The 20359-nt window shown below is 43.9% G+C and overlaps 1 protein-coding gene across 7 annotated transcripts in view; it reads left to right on the top strand.

Moving 5' to 3' along the window:
• Positions 1–20359, top strand: part of PPP1R13B (protein phosphatase 1 regulatory subunit 13B) — a 99520-nt gene that overhangs the window by 13686 nt on the left and 65475 nt on the right. For 5 of the 7 annotated variants that reach the window (XM_048485582.1, XM_048485577.1, XM_048485581.1 and 2 more), the window contains exons 1-2: positions 2749–2960; positions 13131–13278. In XM_048485582.1, the coding sequence (XP_048341539.1) occupies positions 2835–2960; positions 13131–13278 (274 nt within the window). In that variant the 5' untranslated portion in view covers positions 2749–2834. Of the gene's footprint in view, positions 1–2748; positions 2961–13130; positions 13279–20359 lie in introns of those variants that run through there. The other 2 variants (XM_048485579.1, XM_048485580.1) reach the window with 1 other exon arrangement.

Below are 20359 nucleotides of genomic sequence, written 5' to 3'. Positions count from 1 at the left end.
AATCATATATGCTGTATTAAATGGAGAACTGTGATTTAGCCCAGGTTCAGAAAAATCATTAAAAGATCAGGACCATGTAATTTTAAAAAGTGAACTATCCCAAGGCAGGGGTGCTGTGTGGTTTCCAGGCTGTTTGGCCGTGTTCTAGCAGCATTCTCTCCTGACATTTCACCTGCATCTTCAGAGGATCCTCTGAAGATGCTAGCCACAGATGCAGGTGAAACGTCAGGAGAGAATGCTGCTAGAACACGGCCATACAGCCCGGAAACCACACAGCACCCCAGTGATTCTGGCCGTGAAAGCCTTCGACATTACATATTCCAACGCAGTTGGGGGATGGGGGTGGGCAGCATGATATAGCCAGATCTTGTCAGACTGTAGAAGCTAAGCGGGTCTGTATTTGCATGGGAGACCACCAAGGAAGAGTCTGCAGAGGAAGGCAACTAAAAACCACCTCTGCTTCTCAGCTGCTTTGAAAACCCCTTGCTGCTGTTACCATAAGTCAATGTTGGCACATACTTATATAAACTGTCTTTAAAATGCGTCTGACTATGTGTGGTCCCAAAGTATAAATGAGAGGCGCAACTGGAAATCCAATTAATCCTAAAATTATATTGATGTCAGGAGAACCATTAAGTGATTGCATTATTCATTTATAGACAACTTTAGCTTTCTGTTGTCTTCATGGTGTGTGGTATGCCAATTTCGGTTTTTGCAAATAATTGTCTCTTATCTTGAAATCTTTGAGAGAAGTCGGTCTGCTTCTAAGTGTGTGGATAAACTGAGGTTTAAACCTAACCTCTGCAGCTCTGTCCTTATCTTATGATGCGTCCAACTTCTCGCTAGGTAGTATAAAGTATTCATGCGGGTAGCTGATAGAACCAGAGAGAAGAGGGTAGATAGCATGTGCCAACAAGCTTAAACTTCTGCAGATTATGGATGTGAATAGATACGGGGGTTATATTTAAGTATGCCTACTGTGCAGTCTGATCAGTCGAGATTGTCTAAATGTTGATATTTCGCTGGCTGCAGCATTTTCTACAGAGCGATTTGCATGGGAAAGCGATAACCAGTTGCCTGCTTGAGTTCAGGGGTGTGGTAGGCTCTGTTCCTAAAATATGGCAACCTTGCAGCACTGGCGCTTTAGCTCCCATTTAAGAAGCTGAATGTTTCGAGTTGGCTCCTTTGCTTCTGTTCTGCCAGGAACAGCACAAAGAATGTTCTCCTCAGTGGCGAGCTCCCCCTCAACTAGCAGGCTTCAAGCAGCAGCCGGATGAACACTTTTCAGTGATACTTTAGGCCAGGGGTGTTGAGCTACCGTATATACTCGAGTATAAGTCGACCCGAATATAAGTTGAGGTATCTAATTTTACCACAAAAAACTGGGAAACTTATTGACTCGGGTATAAGTCTAGGGTGGGAAATGCCTCCTCTCTCTTTGAAAGCCACCTCTCTCTCACTGCCATGCCGGGAAGAGAGGGGGCTATCAAAGCCTTGCAGAAGCCGGCTGCCGAGGCCACCGACTTCTGTGAGGCACTTGCATATAAGTTGAAGGGGGCTTTTTCAGCACCAAAAATGTGCTGAAAAAGTCGACTTATACATGAGTATATACGGTAATTTGTTGTCCGGACTGGATATGCCATAAATGTGACTTGGGCAGGCCAGGTCACCTCAGCTGGTGAGCCCGCAGCAGGCTTGCCAGCCCAAGGGTGGATGGGTTGCTGCTTCAGCTAGCGTCCTTGCAGCAGGTTCACCAGCCCGGATCAGAACCCCTTGAGAGGGCTTATCAGGCCCACGAGATAGCTGAGGCAACCCACTCACCCAACCTAGATCTGGCCTGGTGAGCGGGCTTGCCAGGTTAGAACCGGGGGGTGGTGGGAGGGGGGAGGTAATGTGTTCCTCAGCTGGCTTGCAGGTAAGATAAGCTCTCTCAAGGGGGCAAATCCGGCCTCTGGAACTCATCTTTGGTATCCCTGCTTTATGCTGATCTTGCATTGAATAGAGGTATGGCCCCTTCTAATGCTGTGATTCTCTTGCATCAAAGGATGATTCCTTGCACTGGAGGAGATCCAGTCTCCACAATTAAATTAGGTTCGGTAAGGTAAAGTAGGTTTAAATTAGTAGATAAAATTAAATTAGGTTTGGTAAAGTAAGGTGGGCCAGTTTAACAGGTGCTGATGGTGGATGAATGGCAAGGGTCTTCATAGAAATGGGGAGGTGACTTGCTGTCTCATCCTGAGGTTCTCTGGCACTAACACAGTCCCTTTGGGGTGTTGTGTGGTTTCCAGGCTGTATGGCTGTGTTCTAGCAGCATTCTCTCCTGACGTTTCGCCTGCATCTCGCCTGTTTCGCCTGTTAGCCTGACCCATTATGTACAGGGTATTTTAGAAGTGGACCTATATATATTCCAGTGCAGTGTCTGTGCCCGCCCTGTGGGAAGCATTCCCTTTTTTTCTCCTGCTATCATATGCAGCAAACTTGTTTTCGAATTTGATCATTGTTCTGTTGTGATTCTTCTGAAACTGAAGCAGAGGATCGTACGCTACAAGTGCGGTATCATGAACTTCTCGTTGAAGCTTGCCTAATTAGGTGAAACTTGATCAGCCATATCTCTTCTGTCATAGCTGTGGTCTGTCTTGTTTCATTTGGATGTCTTATCTTGGCACGTCATGGCCTCTTATATTTTATATGTCACCAGCCCAGAGGGATATCCATTTTAGTAGATTTCCACTGTAGCTGGTACACGGAACCTGTTTTAGCTTCTAGGTTTAGATTCACTGGTTAATTTTTTGAAGTCTTTTATAAATTGTTGCTTTTTATTTGTGAGCTTTATTATGAGGAACATTTTAGGAATGATTCTTCAAAGCATCCTAGAAACATCAAAAGAGAAAATTTGGCACCCAAAGAAGACTGGCCTAAAGCAGAGAATAAAAAAAATAGGCAGAATACTGAACAAGAAGGTGAGAATGAATCGGGGCAACTCTTTCCTTGTCCTCATCCTGTTTTTGCACCTTTCTCTTATAGGATTTAATGTTCTTACTGCTGAGTGTATCTCTTCTTTCACCTTTATAGGTTGAATTTGGTTGTCTGATCTTTGTGTGACTTTGAAAAAGTTGCTTTGCTTGCATGTATGCTTGATACATTTTTGGACTTGGAATGAAATAGAATTTATTCATGATTTGCTGGCGGCAAAATCTTGTTGTGCGTCTTAGCTGGCCTGTTGCAGAATTATTTTACAGATATTAATAATGTCCCCAAGAGGTTAGAGAGAAGTAGCGTATCTCAGTGTATCTCTACATAACATTCTCTATATACATTCTCAGTGTATCTCTATATAAGCTTCTCCTAGTCATTGTACCCCGTAAGCAAAAGCATTCTTCTAACAAAATGTTTTGTGTGTGTATGTGTGAGTGTATTTGTGGCTGTCTCTCAGTCTTTTGCTGCTGTTCATTAAAAAAATTGTTATCACTAGTAACTTATTTTAACGTCTATGAATAAATGTTTGGGGAAATGGCATTTCCTAGTGTATTAGAGGTCTTCATTTAATGCAGGGAAATAGCATCTTATCTGGATAATTCAGCAGTGATTTTAACAGTGGTGTCCCAAATACAGCGCTTTTCTAATTGTCTGATAATAACTCTCATCAGTGAGAGAAGGCTCAAGAGACTACTGTTAGCACTTTTTGTCGAATATTTGTAGGTCAAAAAAGTAACTCTCTGTAGCACAGCAAGGGGCTTCATAGCTGAGGTCTCCACCCAGAAGGCTAGTTTGCATGATTTTGATCTTTTGGCAGCCTTTTCCAAGTTATTTAGACTGGATTTATTTATTTGTCATTTTACTGAGTACATTTTCAGCTTTCCCAGCAGCTCAAGGTGGCATATGTTTCGTCTTCCATTGTACCCTCAAAACAAACACATTTTGAGTTAGTGTGTGTGTTTCTTATCTCTGTAAACGGAACCAAACCAGTGTTGCCTAGAATACCCAATTTTATAATGGCTTCCTTCCATTTTTTGGCATTCACCGTCATACGTGACATGTGTCAAATAAAAAGTTGTTATTCATTTGGCTTGTGGAAAAAACTGTAGGATTTTATAGTATCTCTTTCAGATATTTATATACAGCTTTTCTCCCTAGTGGGAACCAAAGCATCATAAAAGACTGTTCTTTCCTCCTCTGTTTCACCCTTACAGGGGTCTGCAACCTGCGGCTCTCCAGATGTTCATGGACTACAATTCCCATCAGCCCCTGCCAGCGTTGGCCATGCTGGCAGGGGCTGATGGGATTTGTAGTCCATGAACATCTGGAGAGCTGCAAGTTGCAGATCCCTGCCCTTAGAACAATCCTGTAAGGTAAGTGAGTCTGGCAATGTGACTTGCCCACCAATTGGCCATGCTGGCAGGGGCTGATGGGATTTGTAGTCCATGAACATTTGGAGAGCCGCAGGTTGCAGACCCCTGCCCTTAGAACAATCCTGTAAGGTAAGTGAGTCTGGCAATGTGACTTGCCCAAGGTCACTGTGACAGACAGGAGTCTGTCCTGCACCTGAAGGGAAATCAGCCACTCAGGTGAGCCCATTGGAGTACTGTTCCAGTTTCCAGTCATCTTCGAGAAGGGGGATGGGATGTTGGAGGGTTGTACCTCAGGAAGTGAACAATGATAACTCAGGTTGGCTCAGGAAAAAGGGCAGTGTGAAGGGTAGTATCATAAGCCAGCCCCTGGGAGATGAGGAATCAGATGAAGATCCAGGCAGCACCATAGACCAGGAGCTGGCTTCTCAAGAAGAGCTGCAAGTAACAGAGCCAATCCCTTCCGAGGCTGAGCCAGATGCAGTGCAGCTGAGAGAGCCTTCAGCTTCCCCAGACCACTAAGTGTTGAGCCAGTTGCACAAAGAAGACAAAGGCAGAGACAGCAGCTCAGTAATAAAAGAAGTGTCCACATTGCATCTCAATATGGCAAAGATTCTGCAAGCTAGAAACATCAACATCAAAGGAGGACTGAGTTTTTGCAGAGTCCTGGCCTCGTTAGCAGGGACATCCTTTATAAACCCTGCCTTGGACTTGGCTGTGCTTGGGTGCAAGGAGTGTATTTCACAGGGAAGATCCACACACCTGGCTTCCTGTTTAGTTCTTCTGAACCTCAGTTCCTAGCCTGTTTGCCTGCTTTCACTCCTGCATTAGATAACCTGCCTGACCACACCTCTGCTTTCCGCCTGTCCTAAACTTGGATTGCCTGACTACACCATAGCTGACGCCTGCCAGCAGCACAGGTAGCTCTACCTGGTAGTGTTGCAGAGTGGTTTAACTCTTATCTCCGGGAGAGAACAGAGTACTGTATTATATCTGTCTCTTGTAATGAGCAGACCTTGTACAATTTAGTCTGACTGCAATCCTGTGTGAGAGAGAAGATCCAACCCAGTGGCTAGTCAACAAACATCCGTTTGTGTCCTAAACGTACAAAAGTCTAAATGCTCCCAAGTCATAACCAGTTTAAATTTTTGTGCCTCAGTCAAGTTTCTACTTTGTATACATGGAGTCTGTGCTCCTGGTTTGCTCCTTCAAAACCAACTTATAAACAAATAAATCTTAGTTGTTTATATATGGATTCAGCCTCAGAGATCTCCGTTTCCTTGTTCACCTGGAAACTGAGTGGAAGGTTTTTAGTTTATTGTTAAAAATAAACCTAGATCCCAAAAATCTTAGGAGGCTGTGTGCGTCCCCTCAGTAGGGAAAAAAAGTCACCCATGACAGAGTGGGGTTTTGAACTTGGATCTTCCAGATCCTAGTTCCATAGTGCAAGTACTACACCACACTTGTTCCTCATCATTTTTAGTGCTAGTTGTTTTTAACAGTTGTTATTTATTGGTTGGGTGTGGGCAGTCAGTGCTGTACTTTGTACTGGTGGAAATTTCTGTAACCTTGGACCTCTCTCTGCTTTTGCTAGTAAGAGAGTGGAAAATGAAATATTGTGTGGGTGTACTTCCTTGGATTTGATTTGGAATAGGTATATTTCAGATGAACTAATCGGAGCTTGATTTGATTCTCATCAAAATGTAAGGTCTTTGAAGAAGCTTGAATTCATAGCTCTTTGCAAGCTACCTTATCTTTCCCAAAACTTACCAGGTGGTGGACCTCCACAAGGTCTTCATTGTGGTAGTATCTTCTCAGACATACAAACCCGTAGTGGATGTATTTTCCTAGGTAAGATTGTTTAAATGAGAACTTGATCTCTTGTGACTGTTGCGAGCTGTCTTGAGCATGTATAGCAGTTCCCCTCTGCCACCCCAGTACAAGGATCTCTGGAAATTTGGATCCTAACATTCTAGCAAGGTTGCCATAGGAACTGCATCTCCCATGAACCCTTGTGCTTACATTACTGCTGTAGCGATGCTGAAAATGCCCCATGATAAAGCTTTCTTGCCATAGACACCTGATAGAGTGTGGGTCAATACAGACTTTTATGAGCTGGAATTGGACAAAGGGTTTGGGCTTAGCTTATGATCTCATATTTCTGAATTGCAGAAATTATTTTTGAAGCCTGCAGTTCCAAACTTGTAGGGATATGCTTGAAGATATGGCCATAGAGAGAAAGAAGGAGACTGTATCTAAAAGTCCAGCAAGTGACAACACCCATTTCCCTTCCTGCTGACCCATGTTCTCTTACTTTCTCGTTTCTTTGTCTGCTTCCGGATCATCCTGTTCCCTTCTATTTTATTCACCTGTATTATTCATCCCTATGTCCATGTTAAGCACAGCAATCTTTAACCCCTTCTTCAGCTGGGAGATGTGTTATTTTCATGCTTAGCAAACAAGTCTGTGACAAGGGAGAGATTTAAAGGAATAGCTTCTGGTGGCACAAAAATATTGATGTCCGGTTGAAGCAGGGGAAAGACTTTACATTTAATCTGTTTCCCAAGTAAAACTTTCCGGATTCTGCAATACAATCTGTTCATTTCCCTTCCCTCTCAGCTTTCCTGAGGTGATCTTTCTCCTCATGTCAGCAGGCTGGTCAGGTAGAGAAGGCGGACAAACCTGTAGGGGTGTGGAACCGTATAATAGATCTTGCAGTGGCTTATGTAACTGCTTAACATATCTTTTATTTTTGAAGTGCCATAGGTACATATCTTTGAATTTAACTGGAAAAATACCACTAATAAATACACTTGCATGCATGTGTGGATTGTTGTGCCTTTGAAGCAAAATATAAGGAGGAAGTAAGACTTTGGTAACATATTTTAGATTTTACAACAGAGCTTTTTTCATTCGTCTAAAAGTGCTGAATTTCTTTCCCTTTTATGTCATCTATAGACCTTTTTGTGCCGATACTGGCAGTTTCTGGCATTCACTGATAGAATATGATCAGAGAATATATCCTTTCTGCTGGGAGTGGATCTCCACTATCTTCAGAAATAAAAATAATTGGCAACATTGCACCATTTGAGCCACCGCTGATTACACAAAAAAATTAGATATGGTAAAACTTGCATAAAATAACTTTTTATGAGAATAATTGTTATTTGTTAAAGTTCAATGTCCATTCAAAGAAGCTAGCCTGCTTTCAGTGTTTTAGTGTATAAGTTTGTACAAAAATATTGTCTGTCAAGATGGCTGAATGAGTTGTGTAGCCTCAGAACACTAAGCAGATGGCCTATTTGGAACGCAGCTATAACTATAGTGTATTTAAAAAAAAAATTAAGGTAGGAATCTCCCATCAGTCTTTTCTAAAGAGTTTATTAAATTAACAACATACAATCAAGTCATCATTCCTTTCCTTCTTACATTGTACATTATTATAATAAGATAGAGAATGATAGTATAACACAAAAACAATCCACCTAACATAGACAAACATCAGTCTTCATTTTTTCCACCATCAAACTACAGTATCCTTTTAGGCTTTAGAAGTATTTCTTCCTTTCTTTTCTATTTAACGAGTATGGGGAAAGAACCTAGATTTGAGTCCAAACATGATGCTGGAGCATTATTGATTTGCAGTTGAAAGGGGTCAGAAGCAAAGCAAACAGGAATGAGTCTTGTACAGTGTATATAGCTAGTAAATGTTGCGTGGGTGAGGACCTTTGTCTGTTTTTTGCCTCCTAGCACTAGAAAGCATGTCCCCTTTATACTACCGTCTCCATGGCCAAACAGCTACAGAGTATAGTTGGCGCTCAGTGGACTAGCAAATGATTACTGCCTGTACAGACTGTAGTTTATAATACTTATTGTCCGGTTGGGTTCCATCCAACTAACCTCAGTTTTTGAACTCTCTGCATTCAGATGTCATAACTACTTGTGGTTTGAGACATGCTTTTGTCATGATGCCTGAATGCAGAGGTGGCAAAAGGAGTTTTGGCCCCACTTCTATCCCAGCTTCCTCCACCAGGACAGTTATAGCTGGTACTGGGAGAAGAGAGTCTGACAAGGTGATTTTTAAATGAGAAGTATCTGGAAAAACTAAAATCTGCCTTGCTTATCCAAGTGGCCAGCATAATTTAACAAATTGTGATACAGTTGTGATACAACTACCTTTATGGTCGTCCATCTAATCATACTCTGAAATTTTAAGTATCCTTAATTTGTCTTAAGAGGGGTCATGACTCCCAATGGCTCCACACAAACTCCACTTACAGACTGTTTCTGACAACTCAATGACTCTCGGAAAGAACCACATCTTTACTATGACATGCCTCTGAAGATGCCAACCATAAATTTGGGTGAAACATTAAAAACTACCAGACCAAGGCTACACAGCCAGGAAAACCATAAAACCCGGCACAAGTATCCTTAATTGCGTGGTTGGTTAGAGGACACTGTTCTTGCAAGAATCCTGGGTTTCAGCTAGAGTTGTCTAGAAAAATGATGTATATGAAATGTCTCTTATTGGGAAAGGAAATGTGCTAAATTTAACCAAGCCAAGATGATTTTCTGCTACCACTGGTTAAAACAGTTGCATTTCAGAATTTGTATCTTGCATTTTGATGGTTTGTTCATAAAGAATCCATTTTTCCTGATGATAGGAAGTTGTAAAGAAGGTATTTGGAATAAAGGCACCAAAGAGAATTTTTGAAAAAGGGCATATAAAGTTTTTTATCCTAGCTTTGGGGAAAATGCAACATTATGTTGTAGACTAGAGGTAGCCATGTTAGTGTATTGAAGTTCAACGACATAGAAGCCCAGTACTGCCATAAAGACTTCTATTCCTGCACGAGCTTTCATGAGTTAGAACTTGTTTCTTCAGATGGAGCAGAAGAAAATACTTTCCTTCATATTTATCCAGAAACTTGTGGGAGAGGGAGAGTGAAACAGAGAGGCCTGATGTCATAAATCAGGTGTTATCTCTGTGTGTCAGGTAATTAACGGCAATTTTGGTCTGCATTGAAGTGCGCCTGGGAAATGAGATTTTGCAAACATTGACTGGGACCCAAATGCCTGGTTTCAGGTATGCCCAGGAGCTTGGAAGTGCCAGTGGGATTTTTGTATCTTTTTCTTTGAACTTCAAATCACATCACAAACTATTTTTGAAAGCCCCTAAATTTTCAAAAGAAGCTTTTGCTATGTGGCGTTGGATGCTGTTACTTGAGGTACATAAGCCCAATCCCCCCGCTTTAAGGTATGAAGAACAACTTGAGCTGTTCTTTGGCTCCTAGCCAATCTGTTCTTTATCCTAATTAGTAGCAATAAAGGTGACTATTATTTCATTAATTCTGTGAGATTTGTTCGTGATCTTGTTCTGTTTTAGGAAAATATGCCACCCATCAACAACACTTTGTTTCCTGCCTCCCTGGTATTTCCCTGCAAACTGTTCCATTGAGCTTCACTAGCTGATATGTCAACAGGTGTAACTTTTATTCTAGGCTTGCCTTGGTTAACGTGTCCTGTTGTGTTAATTAATTGATGTTAGCTGTGCTGTGATGAAATGATTACAAGCAAGAACCATCGGCTGGAAGTCCCTGGTTCAACTCCCAGCAGTGCAGTCATGGATTTGCCTGGTGGTTTAGGTAATTTTGCAGCCTGAATACCTCAGCTTAGGCAGAGCTGGTCAGAACTCAGCAGTGTTGGCTATGGTTAGTACTTTGATGGGAGACCACCAAAGAAGACTGAGGCCAGTGCATGGTAGAAGGCAACAGCTGACCACCCCTACTTATCTCTTTCCTGGAATGCCCTGTGCATGGGGTCACTGTGAATCAGTTGCACCTTGTCAACATGTTATCTTCTTCTTAGGCAGTTTACTGCCTCACTCAGCTCAGTCTCTAATGTGATGGACACTACTGCCTGTTACTGTAAATATTAGCAGCAAAGCCCATTGTGGGGGGAGATGCAATGGGCCCTTGCAAAGCGTCGAAGAGGAAGCATCTGCCCCTGCAGTGGGCTTTACTGGGGCTGCAGCGTTGCCCAATCCCCTGCTCCCAGCGCAATGCTTACCTGGGTCTGGGTCTGCGGCTTGGGGTTGAGAGAGGCTGGAGAGGTGTGGGTTGGGGTAGGTTGGAAGATGAGGATAGGGGAAGGGTGGAGAGGAGTAGCTTGGGGTGGGGGGCAGGCAGCAAGATAAGGGTTAGGGTAGAAGAGGATGGAATTAAGGGGTTTGAAATGTCAGGGGGTTGAAAGGGGAGGCTTGGGATGGGGGAAGGTTTGGAAGGTGTGGCTGGGTTTGGGGGGAGGATTGGAAGGAAGGTATTAGGGTGGGGGAGGGTGGCAAGGTGAGATTTGGGGGTGGAAGGGTGGAAAAGTGAGGCTTTGGGGTGGTGGGAGGATTGGCAGGTGTGCCTAGGGATTGGGGAGGAGTGGAAGGTGAGTATTAGGTGGGAAGGTATGGCAAGGGGTGGGGGAGGGTGGCTAAAGGTGGGGGGAGGGTGTCAAGGAGGGGGCTAGCGGGGAAGAGTGGCCTTTTGGGGGGTGGGGGACGGCAGGAAGGCCTCTACCGGGCCTGCGAAGCAGCTGCTTTACGGGTCCAGCAACGGCCAATGGGGCTGTAGGACGCACATGGTTTGGGTCCCTGCAGGTCCTGCAGGATAAGGGACTAAGGGTTTGTTTCCGGACATTCAGACCCTTAGCCAATTATGTACTGTTAGATTACTGAGAGCCAGTTCAAATGTACCAAAACAGTACAATACGATGTGTTTTATTCACTGTAATATTTTGTACTACTCAAGATGACATGGTTTTGTTATGGGGAAACCAAGAATGGCAGAATCCAAACCTAGGTTTTGGCCTGAGAGAAGATGCCCCGTTGGTTCAAGCAGAAGCCTCTTCCAAGCGGGCTGCCACACAAATGTTGTCTTAAGGTTCTAGTTTGCTCTGAAGGACCCTCTGCTCCTCCTTCAACGGAGCAAAAAACTCTTCTAAAAAACTGCAGTTAAAGAAGCCTTTCTTGGAGTCTTGGTCCAGCCTGATATTTAAATTAGTATCAGTTGAAGTTGATGTAGGGGCAGTATACTCTATGTGATTTCATTGATGTTAGATGCAACTTTATTCCTAGACAGTTCATTAATGGTAGTTTCTGTGAATTTCAGCAACAAGCGGTCATTCCCCCTCCTGCCCCACCCCAGTTTTTGCTATTATGAGAATACAGGGATTTGTTATCAGTACCAAAATTAATGCTACTTCCATATTTAACTTCTTTGCTAGGCAGATTTTACATTAAGGTATAAAATTAGCTGTGTGCCTGGGCTATGCTAGTTCAAAAACAAATATGTAGTTCTCCGCTGTGGAAACAATATTTTTGACAGGACACAGGCTTTGTTCCCACTGAGTCATCCTGCATATAATCATGTTTGCTTCACATTTTAATTCTGAAGTAGCGTCTGCTATATATAATCACTAGTAGGGGACACGTTCAGCCTCAAGAATTACAGATGAAAAGTAGTTCTTGGATATTATTGCTCTAACTTGGGCCTGCCCAATTTATGACCCACCTAACCTAGTACAGACTATTTACTTGTGGCTTCATAAAGCTCTTTTTTGGGCTGATCGGGAATGCACAAACAAGGCACTAATTGTGTACAAACAAGACACTCAGCAGGCCACAATACAGGCTGGTTGGTTAGCTGTGGCTTGGTGAGTAACAGGTTGTGTGGTCTGCATTCGCCCTTTCAAACACCTTGGCTTCAGAATTCAAGACATGCAAAATCTTCTTCTTGAAATGCCCCTATACCTTTTAAGAGGCTACAAGACAATCAATTTGAAAAATCATAAAAATGAACAGAAAGCACTATTTTTTAATTTATGTTATAAGACTGGGCTGAGGGCAGCTTCCAAAAGCAACAAATCACAACGTAGTACAAGACTAAACCATATAATTTAAAACCAGTTGTCCAGTTTTGGTTAACAAGATGGCGTCCTAGCTCCATAACCGCTTCATAGAAATAGAAATGAAAAGAATATCCTCGATGGTGAGGGTGTTGAAAAGTATTATCCATCTGGGCAGCAATCTTGAGAAATCCACATAGCGGTGGGACATTGTCTGTCCCTTGGGCTCTGTTGACAAGGTACTAGGCTGCTCTGCTCTTCCTGAACTTGGGCTGCAGTTCACTGAGCAGCATTTTTGGTTATATTTTCTGACTTTGCTCAACTATGAATGCACCAGGCCAATGCAGTGTAGCGGTTAAGAGCAGGTGGACTCTAATCTGGGGATCTGTGTTTGATTCCCCACTCCTCCACGCGAGCAGCATACTCTTAATCTGGTGAACCAGGTTTCTTCTTCACTCATGCACATGAAGCCTGCTGGGTGACCTTGGGCCAGTCACAGCTCTCAGAACTTTCTGAGCCCCGCCTACCTCACAAGGTGTCTGTTGTGGAGAAGGGAAGAGGATTGTAAGCTACTTTAATACTTCTTAAATGTAGAGAAAATCAGGTTATAAAAACCAGCTCTTCTTCTTCAGGCCTTAGTTGCTAGATCATGAGCATTTACGCTGAACATGTTTTCTTTGATTGGGTCTCTGGGCGGAATTTAAAAGGCTGCCATTCTGGTTTTGTATTTCTGACGGAATTTTAACTTAGTTTTGGTAAATTTCTTCATATTCTGTGGATTAAAAACTATTCTCAAACATAGAGCCTCTCTTATGCCATCTGAACCATCTCTGCCATTTTTTTAAAAAAGGTGTCTTAATCTGGCTTTATGCTGTTGTTTTTCCCCAGATGATATTAACTGTGTTCCTAAGCAACAATGAGCAGATTTTGACTGAAGTGCCAATTACCCCTGAAACCACGTGTCAAGATGTGGTGGAATTCTGCAAAGAGCCCGGTGAAGGCAGCTGCCACCTTTCTGAAGTGTGGCGTGGAAACGGTAAGCACAGTCCCTTTGGTATTCTGAAATGCTTGGATTGTCAGGAATCATCACTACAGTCCTGCCTTGGTTTTCACCACCACCAAGCTTAGCGAACGTTCCTAGTTCTTTCACACAGTCATATCTTCTGTGGGCTTAGAACTTCTGCTAGCCATTGGTAGTAACTCAGCATGGTCACAGAAGAGAGGTTCCATAAAAGGAAGTAGCAGACCTGTTTCTAGGAGGCAGCGTCAGGGGAGAACCTTGGTCTCTGTGCCTAGCTTGTTCAGCACTTCAGGGCAACTAGTCCTGTGAAATCTAGTGACTAGCCCAAGGTCATCCAATAGGAATGTAGGAGTGCAGGAACACATCTGGTTCACCAGATAAGCCTCTGTCACTCAGGTGGAGGAGTGGGGAATCAAACCCGGTTCTCCAGATTAGAATCCACCTGTGAAACAGGACTAGATGGACTGCCAGTCTAATCCAGCAGGCTCTTTTGCATTGGTGTGTGTGCACTCATCAGCATAGCAGAGACATTCTGTTTAAAGCTGGCTTAGTGGCACGGATTGTAAAGATAGCTACAGGCACGTTCATGGTATTTGCACAAAAATATGCTCATTAGCCTTGAACCAATTGCTTGTTGTAGAGTTGGGATGAGGTTCTCAGAACTGAATCTACTTTTGGCACACTATCAAACCCTCACGTGGTTTCCTTAATTACCATAAATTAGTGCTTACTAAGGGAATATGCGATAGACTGGCATGGTCCCAGAGAACTGGTGAAGAAACAAACGTAGTGTTTGTCATTTTAAAAAACAGAGGAAAAGATGGATCCAGGGAATTCAGGATCAGCCTGGCTAGGGAAATAATGTTCTTTATTAAAAATAATTATACATTGCCTTTCCCTTTAAAATGGGACCCAAAGCAGCGTGCCATTTATTTCTTTGAAATCTTTATATCAGCCCACCCACTTTCAAAAAGTCATTTTATAAAGACGTCTATCTAAAAACAGACTTTAAAGATGGCACCATCCTCAACTGACAAAAAAGAGCAAAGTCATCAGGTGCCCTGTCAGCAGCTCACTAAAAAATTGACTGTTCAATTCCCAGTTCAGCACAGGGCCTTTTGAAAAAGCTGACGCAGCAGTTCTGGAAAGTCAACAGAATAGATACTCTTCTTGCCTCCGGGAACCTGCGTGACGTAGTGGTTAAGAGCAGGTGGATTCTAATCTGGAGAACTGGGTTTGATTCCCCTCTCCTCCACCTGAGTGGCAGAGGCTTATCTGGTGAACCAGAAAGGAGCAGCAGTGGACAAGGCAACTGGGCCAGGAAGAGCAGAGTGACTCTGGTGTTCATTTTGGAGGGCTTTTCTCAAAGCCACATCTTTTAAAACAGTGTATTTTTAACAGGGGTTTGCAGGGGTTATCTCTTTTTCTCCTTGTAAGGTTGCTAAGAGCTGAGACTGCTGGAGGTGGGGCTTAACAGGGGTTAACAGAGGTTACTCTTTGTCCTGGGCTGCTAAAGGTGGGGCTCCTGAGGTGAGTCATTCAGTCTTTAGTTCAGTCTCTGGAATCAGCGGCGCGCGCAATTTCTTTCTTTTCTTTTTTTTAAAAAATTAATTAATTAATTAATAAGGACATTTCTTGAGGAATAGTAGGTACAGATAGCTCCAAGGGGCACTGACTAAAAGTTTAATATCTAAATATCTAAACAAAAGCAGATATGAAGGCAGGAAGCCAGCAGGGGGATGGGGGCTTGCCAGTGTTTTGCACTGAGTGTCACATGTATGACTATCTGCCACTAGGCCAGAAGTCGTGGGCGTGCCCTTGCTGCAATGAGCTCCTGGCACTCAAGGAACGTGTCTGTTCTCTTGAAGCCAAGGTGGCAGACCTGGAGAAGCTGAGAGAGGCAGAGAGGACAACAAACAAGGCTTTCAGGGACCTAGAAGCCAGGTCCCACTCCCAAGGTGACATCTCTTCAGGTGTCATGGAGAATGAGAGTCTGGGTGACAGAGGGTGCCAGTCTGAGGTGGGGGAAGATGTTCCCTTAGATCAGGGGTAGGGAACCTTTAACACTCAAAGAGCCATTTGGACCCGTTTTCCACGGGAAAAGAAAACACTTGGAGCCGCAAATAATTTTTGACATTTAAAATAAAGATAACATTATATATGTATAGGGGTTTTTTTTTACCTTTTACTCCGCTCATTCTGAGAAGCGCATGGATGCGCCCGCCCTGCTGCTTGCAGGGCGGGCAAGGATGAAGCCGGCGGCTCGGCCTCGCTGGCCACCAGGAAAGCGCCCGCCCCGCTCCAACAGGTTGGTTCGCCCGCCCTGATGCCTGCAGGGCGGGCAAGGATGGGGCCGGCGGCTCAGCTCGTGGAGCCACAGTGCAAAGGCAGAAGAGCCACATGTGGCTCTTGAGCCGCAGGTTCCCTACCCCTGCCTTAGATGGGACCCCTTCCTTAGCTAGTGGTCAGATATCCTCTCGCACTGAGGATACCCCTCGGGGAGGTGGGGGGCTCCTTGTAGTGGGTGATTCGATCATCAGGAATATAGAGAGTTGGGTTTGTGACAGGCGTGATGACCGCATGGTGACTTGCCTGCCTGGTGCGAAGGTTGCGGATGTCACGCTACGTCTAGATAGGCTGTTAGACAGTGCTGGGGTGGAGTCAGCAGTTGTGGTCCACATTGGTACCAATGACATTGGGAAATGTAGCCGGGAGGTTCTGGAAGCTAAATTTAGGCTGCTAGGAAAAAGGTTAAAATCCAGGACCCCCAAGGTGGCATTCTCTGAAATGCTACCTGTTCCACGCGCAGGGCGAGCTAGGCAAGCGGAGATACAGGATCTCAATGCGTGGATGAGAAGGTGGTGCAAGGCAGAGGGTTTCAGATTTGTCAGGAACTGGGGAACCTTTTGGGATAAGGCAGGCCTGTACAAAAGGGACGGGCTTCATCTTAACCATAGAGGAACCAGGCTGCTGGCGCTCAACATTAAAAAGGTGGCAGAACAGCTTTTAAACTGATCCCTGGGGGAAAGCCGACAGGAGCTGAGGTGACTTCAGTTCGGAATACAGAGTCCATGGGGATGCAGACAGAGAAGGAGGTTTTTTTAAATCAACCACATTCAAGTGAGGAACATAGCAATGTGATAGAAAGTGATAAGGATGTCTACAAAGGACTAGAGGGCAAAACACATAGAAATCCCAGGTTAGGGACAGAGACAGAGTATACAAGGCTGTCTCTATACTAATGAGTAGAAGCTTATTACGACCTAAAAATGGGGGAGCTGGAGTACACAGAGTTTTGAGAGGGAGGGACATTGATATGAAGTGGGCATCACAGGGAGACATGGTGGAATGAGGGAGAGACCAGGTGGGATGCTGTTATCCCAAGGTTACAGGCTCTACAGGAAGGATAGGACAGGGAAGTATTGGGAGGTGGGGGTGGCCCTCTACATCAAGAGGCATAGTGTCACATAAAATAGACAATGCAGGAGGCTGATTCACTCTACAAGAAGCACTGTATGGATATCAATACCAGGGGTTGAAGCATGGTTTAAGCTGCATTAGGAATATATTATATAAGGTCCCCACTGACCAAAGCACAAGAGGATTCTGAGATGGAAAAAAAAGAAAATTAGAGGCCAACAAAAGCAAAAAATGTATACGGTGGTAATGAGGCGATTTTAACTATCCCCACATAAACTGGAAAAATGCATGTTCAGGTCATAGTAAGGAGAGAACATTCCTGGATATATGCTTTTAAAATGACTGTAACTAGAGCAGAATGGTTGTACAGAGACCAACCAGGGGAGATGTGATCCTAGAATCTAATTCTATGTGGGACCCAGGACCTGGATGCACGGGAGAGAGATCCAGGTGTTGTTGAGCCCGATAGGGAGACAGCAACCACAATGCTGTCCAGATTCAGTTATCTCTAGCTTTGATGTCGAACAATTGACAACTACTAAATGTAGTTACATTTGCCTTCAGAAAGAGGGAAATTTCTCAAAGATGAGGGGATAGTGTGCAGGAAGCTGAAAGAGGGAGAAAATCAAAGAGGAAGTCAAAATGTCCAAGATGCTTGGAGGTTATTTAAAAACACAGTCTTAAAAGCTCTGAAAGCTGGAATGTGATTTCCCCACAAGGTTAGGAAAGGCAGCTGCCCAGTCCAAAAGAAAGCCACCATGGTTGCTAACAAAGGGGCGTTGAGGAAATTATTAGGAAAAAAAAAAGATGTCTTTTAGAAAAAATGGAAGTCCAACCCTTAACTGATAAAAGAATACCAGAGAGAGAACACAAATAGGTGGCAAAAGAGAAGCAGAGATTAGCCTGTAAGGGAGGCAAAAAAGGATTATGAGGGGCAGCTTACTTGGCTGTAGAACATCAAAACCAGCAACAAACAGTTCTTCCAAATTTACATCAAAAAAGCAAGGAAGCCAACAAGGGAAGCGGTAGGCCCGTTAGATGACAAAGGAACAAAGGGTGTGCTAAAAGATGACAGGAGATTGCAGAAAAGCTGAATGAATTCTTTGCATCTGTCTTCACCCAAGAGGAGGTGAGGAAAATTCCTGCACCTGAACCAAGCTTCTTAGGAGGCGAATCCGAGGAACTAACGAAGATAGCGGTAGACAAGGAAGAAGTTCTGGCAGCCATTGATAAACTAAATGCTACCAAATCCCCTGGCCCAGATTGCATTCACCCAAGAGTTCTTAAAGAGCTCAAGCATGAAATTGCTGATGTTCTCACTTTAATATGCAACTTATCCTTGAAATCAGGCTCCATCCCTGAAGACTGGAAGATGGCCAATGTCACACCAATCTTTAAGAAAGGATCTAGGGGGGACCCGGGAAATTACAGGCCAGTCAGTTTGACATCTGTTCCTGGTAAATTAGTAGAATCTGTCATTAAAGATAAAAATAATAAAACATTTAAAAAAGCAAGCCCGGCTGAGAAAGAGTCAGCATGGCTTTTGCAGACTTACTAGAGTTCTTTGAGGATATAAATAGGCATGTGGATAAGGGGGAACCAGTGGACATTGTCTACTTGGATTTCCAAAAGGCTTTTGACAAAGTTCCTCACCAGAGACTATTGAGAAAACTCAGCAATGAAGGAATAAGAGGGGAAGTCCTCCTATGGATTAAAAACTGGTTGAGAAACAGGAAGCAAAGAGTGGGTGTAAATGGGAAATGGGAAATTCTCACAATGGAGAGATGTGGGGAGTGGTGTCCCCCAAGGATCCGTATTGGGACCAGTGCTCTTTAACCTATTCATAAATGACCTGGAAGTAGGGGTGGGTAGCGTGGTGGCCAAGTTTGCAGATGATACCAAATTATGTAGGGTGGTGAGAACCACAAAGGATTGCGAGGAGCTCCAAGAGGACCTTGATAAATTAGGTGAGTGGGCTAAGAAATGGCAAATGCAGTTCAATGTAGCAAAATGCAAAGTGATGCACATAGGGGCAAAAAATTGAAACTTCACATACACGCTACAGGGGTCAGTGCTATCAGTCACAGACCAGGAAAGGGATTTGGGCGTCTTAGTTGATAGTTCCATGGGAATGTCAACTCAATGTATGGCAGCTGTGAAAAAGGCAAACTCTATGCTGGGGATAATTAGGAAAGGAATTGATAATAAAACTGCAAAGATTGTTATGCCCTTATATAAAGCCATGGTGCGACCGCACTTGGAGTACTGTGTTCAGTTCTGGTCACCACATCTCAAAAAGGATATTGAAGAGATTGAAAAAGTGCAGAGAAGGGCAACGAGGATGATTGAGGGACTGGAGCACCTTCCTTATGAGGAAAGGCTGCAGCGAGTGGGACTCTTTAGTTTGGAGAGGAGGCGTCTGAGGGGGGATATGATTGAAGTCTATAAAATTATGCATGGGGTAGAAAATGTTGACAGAGAGAAATTTTTTCTCTTTCTCACAATACTAGAACCAGGGGACATTCATTGAAAATGCTGGGGGGAAGAATTAGAACTAATAAAAGGAAACACTTCTTCACGCAACATGTGATTGGTGTTTGGAATATGCTGCTGCCACAGGGAAGTGGTGATGGCCACTTCAACCTTGGATAGCTTTAAAAGGGGCTTGGACAGATTTATGGAGGAGAAGTCGATTTATGGCTACCAATCTTGATCCTCTTTGATCTGAGATTGCAAATGCCTTAACAGTCCAGGTGCTCGGGAGCAACAGCCGCAGAAGGCCATTGCTTTCACATCCTACATGTGAACTCCCAAAGGCACCTGGTGGGCCACTGCGAGTAGCAGAGTACTGGACTAGATGGACTCTGGTCTGATCCAGCTGGCTTGTTCTTATGTTCTTATGTTCTTATGTGTTTCCGCACTCCTACATTCCTACTGGATGACCTTGGGCTAGTCACAGTTCTCTCAGAACTCTCTCAGCCCCACTTACCTCACAAGGTGTCTATTGTGGAGAGAGGAAGGGATAGGAGCTTGTAAGCCATCTTGGGTCTCCTTACAGGGGAGAAAGGTGGGGTATAAATCCAAACTTTTCTTCTTCATCATCTTCTTCTTCGCCATTTCGAAGGATTGCTGCCGAGATGAAAAAGGCTTGCAGTCGACTGAGGATAGTTGATCTGATGCACAAGTAGAAACAGAGGAGAGGTGTGGCGTGTAGGTTCACGCAAGGATAATTGGCTCTTGTATCAGTTCATGTCATAACAAAGAATTAATTGGAGAGCAGATGTAACCGAGAAAGGCTGAGAGGTTAGAACTGCAGAATCATACACTTCCTCCGTGCAACGAATTTCACCCTTTCCCTTTAACTGAGATCAAGCGATAGGTTGGTTAGCACCCTGGCGAATGTTGGCCAGTCTTGCTGCTTAATGAGGCTTCAGGCTAAAGTTCAGCATCAATTCCTTGTTAAAAAAGTCTTTTTTAAAGGGGAATCTGGTTAACCTTAACCCCATCCTACCGTATGCCTTAGCTGTGTTATGGCAGGAAGAAGGAATTGACTTGAGGAGGCTCTCTGTCTTGAGTTGTCATCTGAAGGTCACCACGGAAAGGGGCTAGACAAAATTTCTCTGTCATGAGAGTTCCATAATTTCACTGCCACCAGCTAAATAGAATTTGTAGAACC

Source organism: Sphaerodactylus townsendi, linkage group LG02, assembly GCF_021028975.2.
Source record: "Sphaerodactylus townsendi isolate TG3544 linkage group LG02, MPM_Stown_v2.3, whole genome shotgun sequence".
NCBI classification, from domain to species: domain Eukaryota; kingdom Metazoa; phylum Chordata; class Lepidosauria; order Squamata; family Sphaerodactylidae; genus Sphaerodactylus; species Sphaerodactylus townsendi.
The sequence above is the reverse complement of the archived record's forward strand: the minus strand, read 5'-3'. Positions and strand labels throughout refer to the sequence as shown.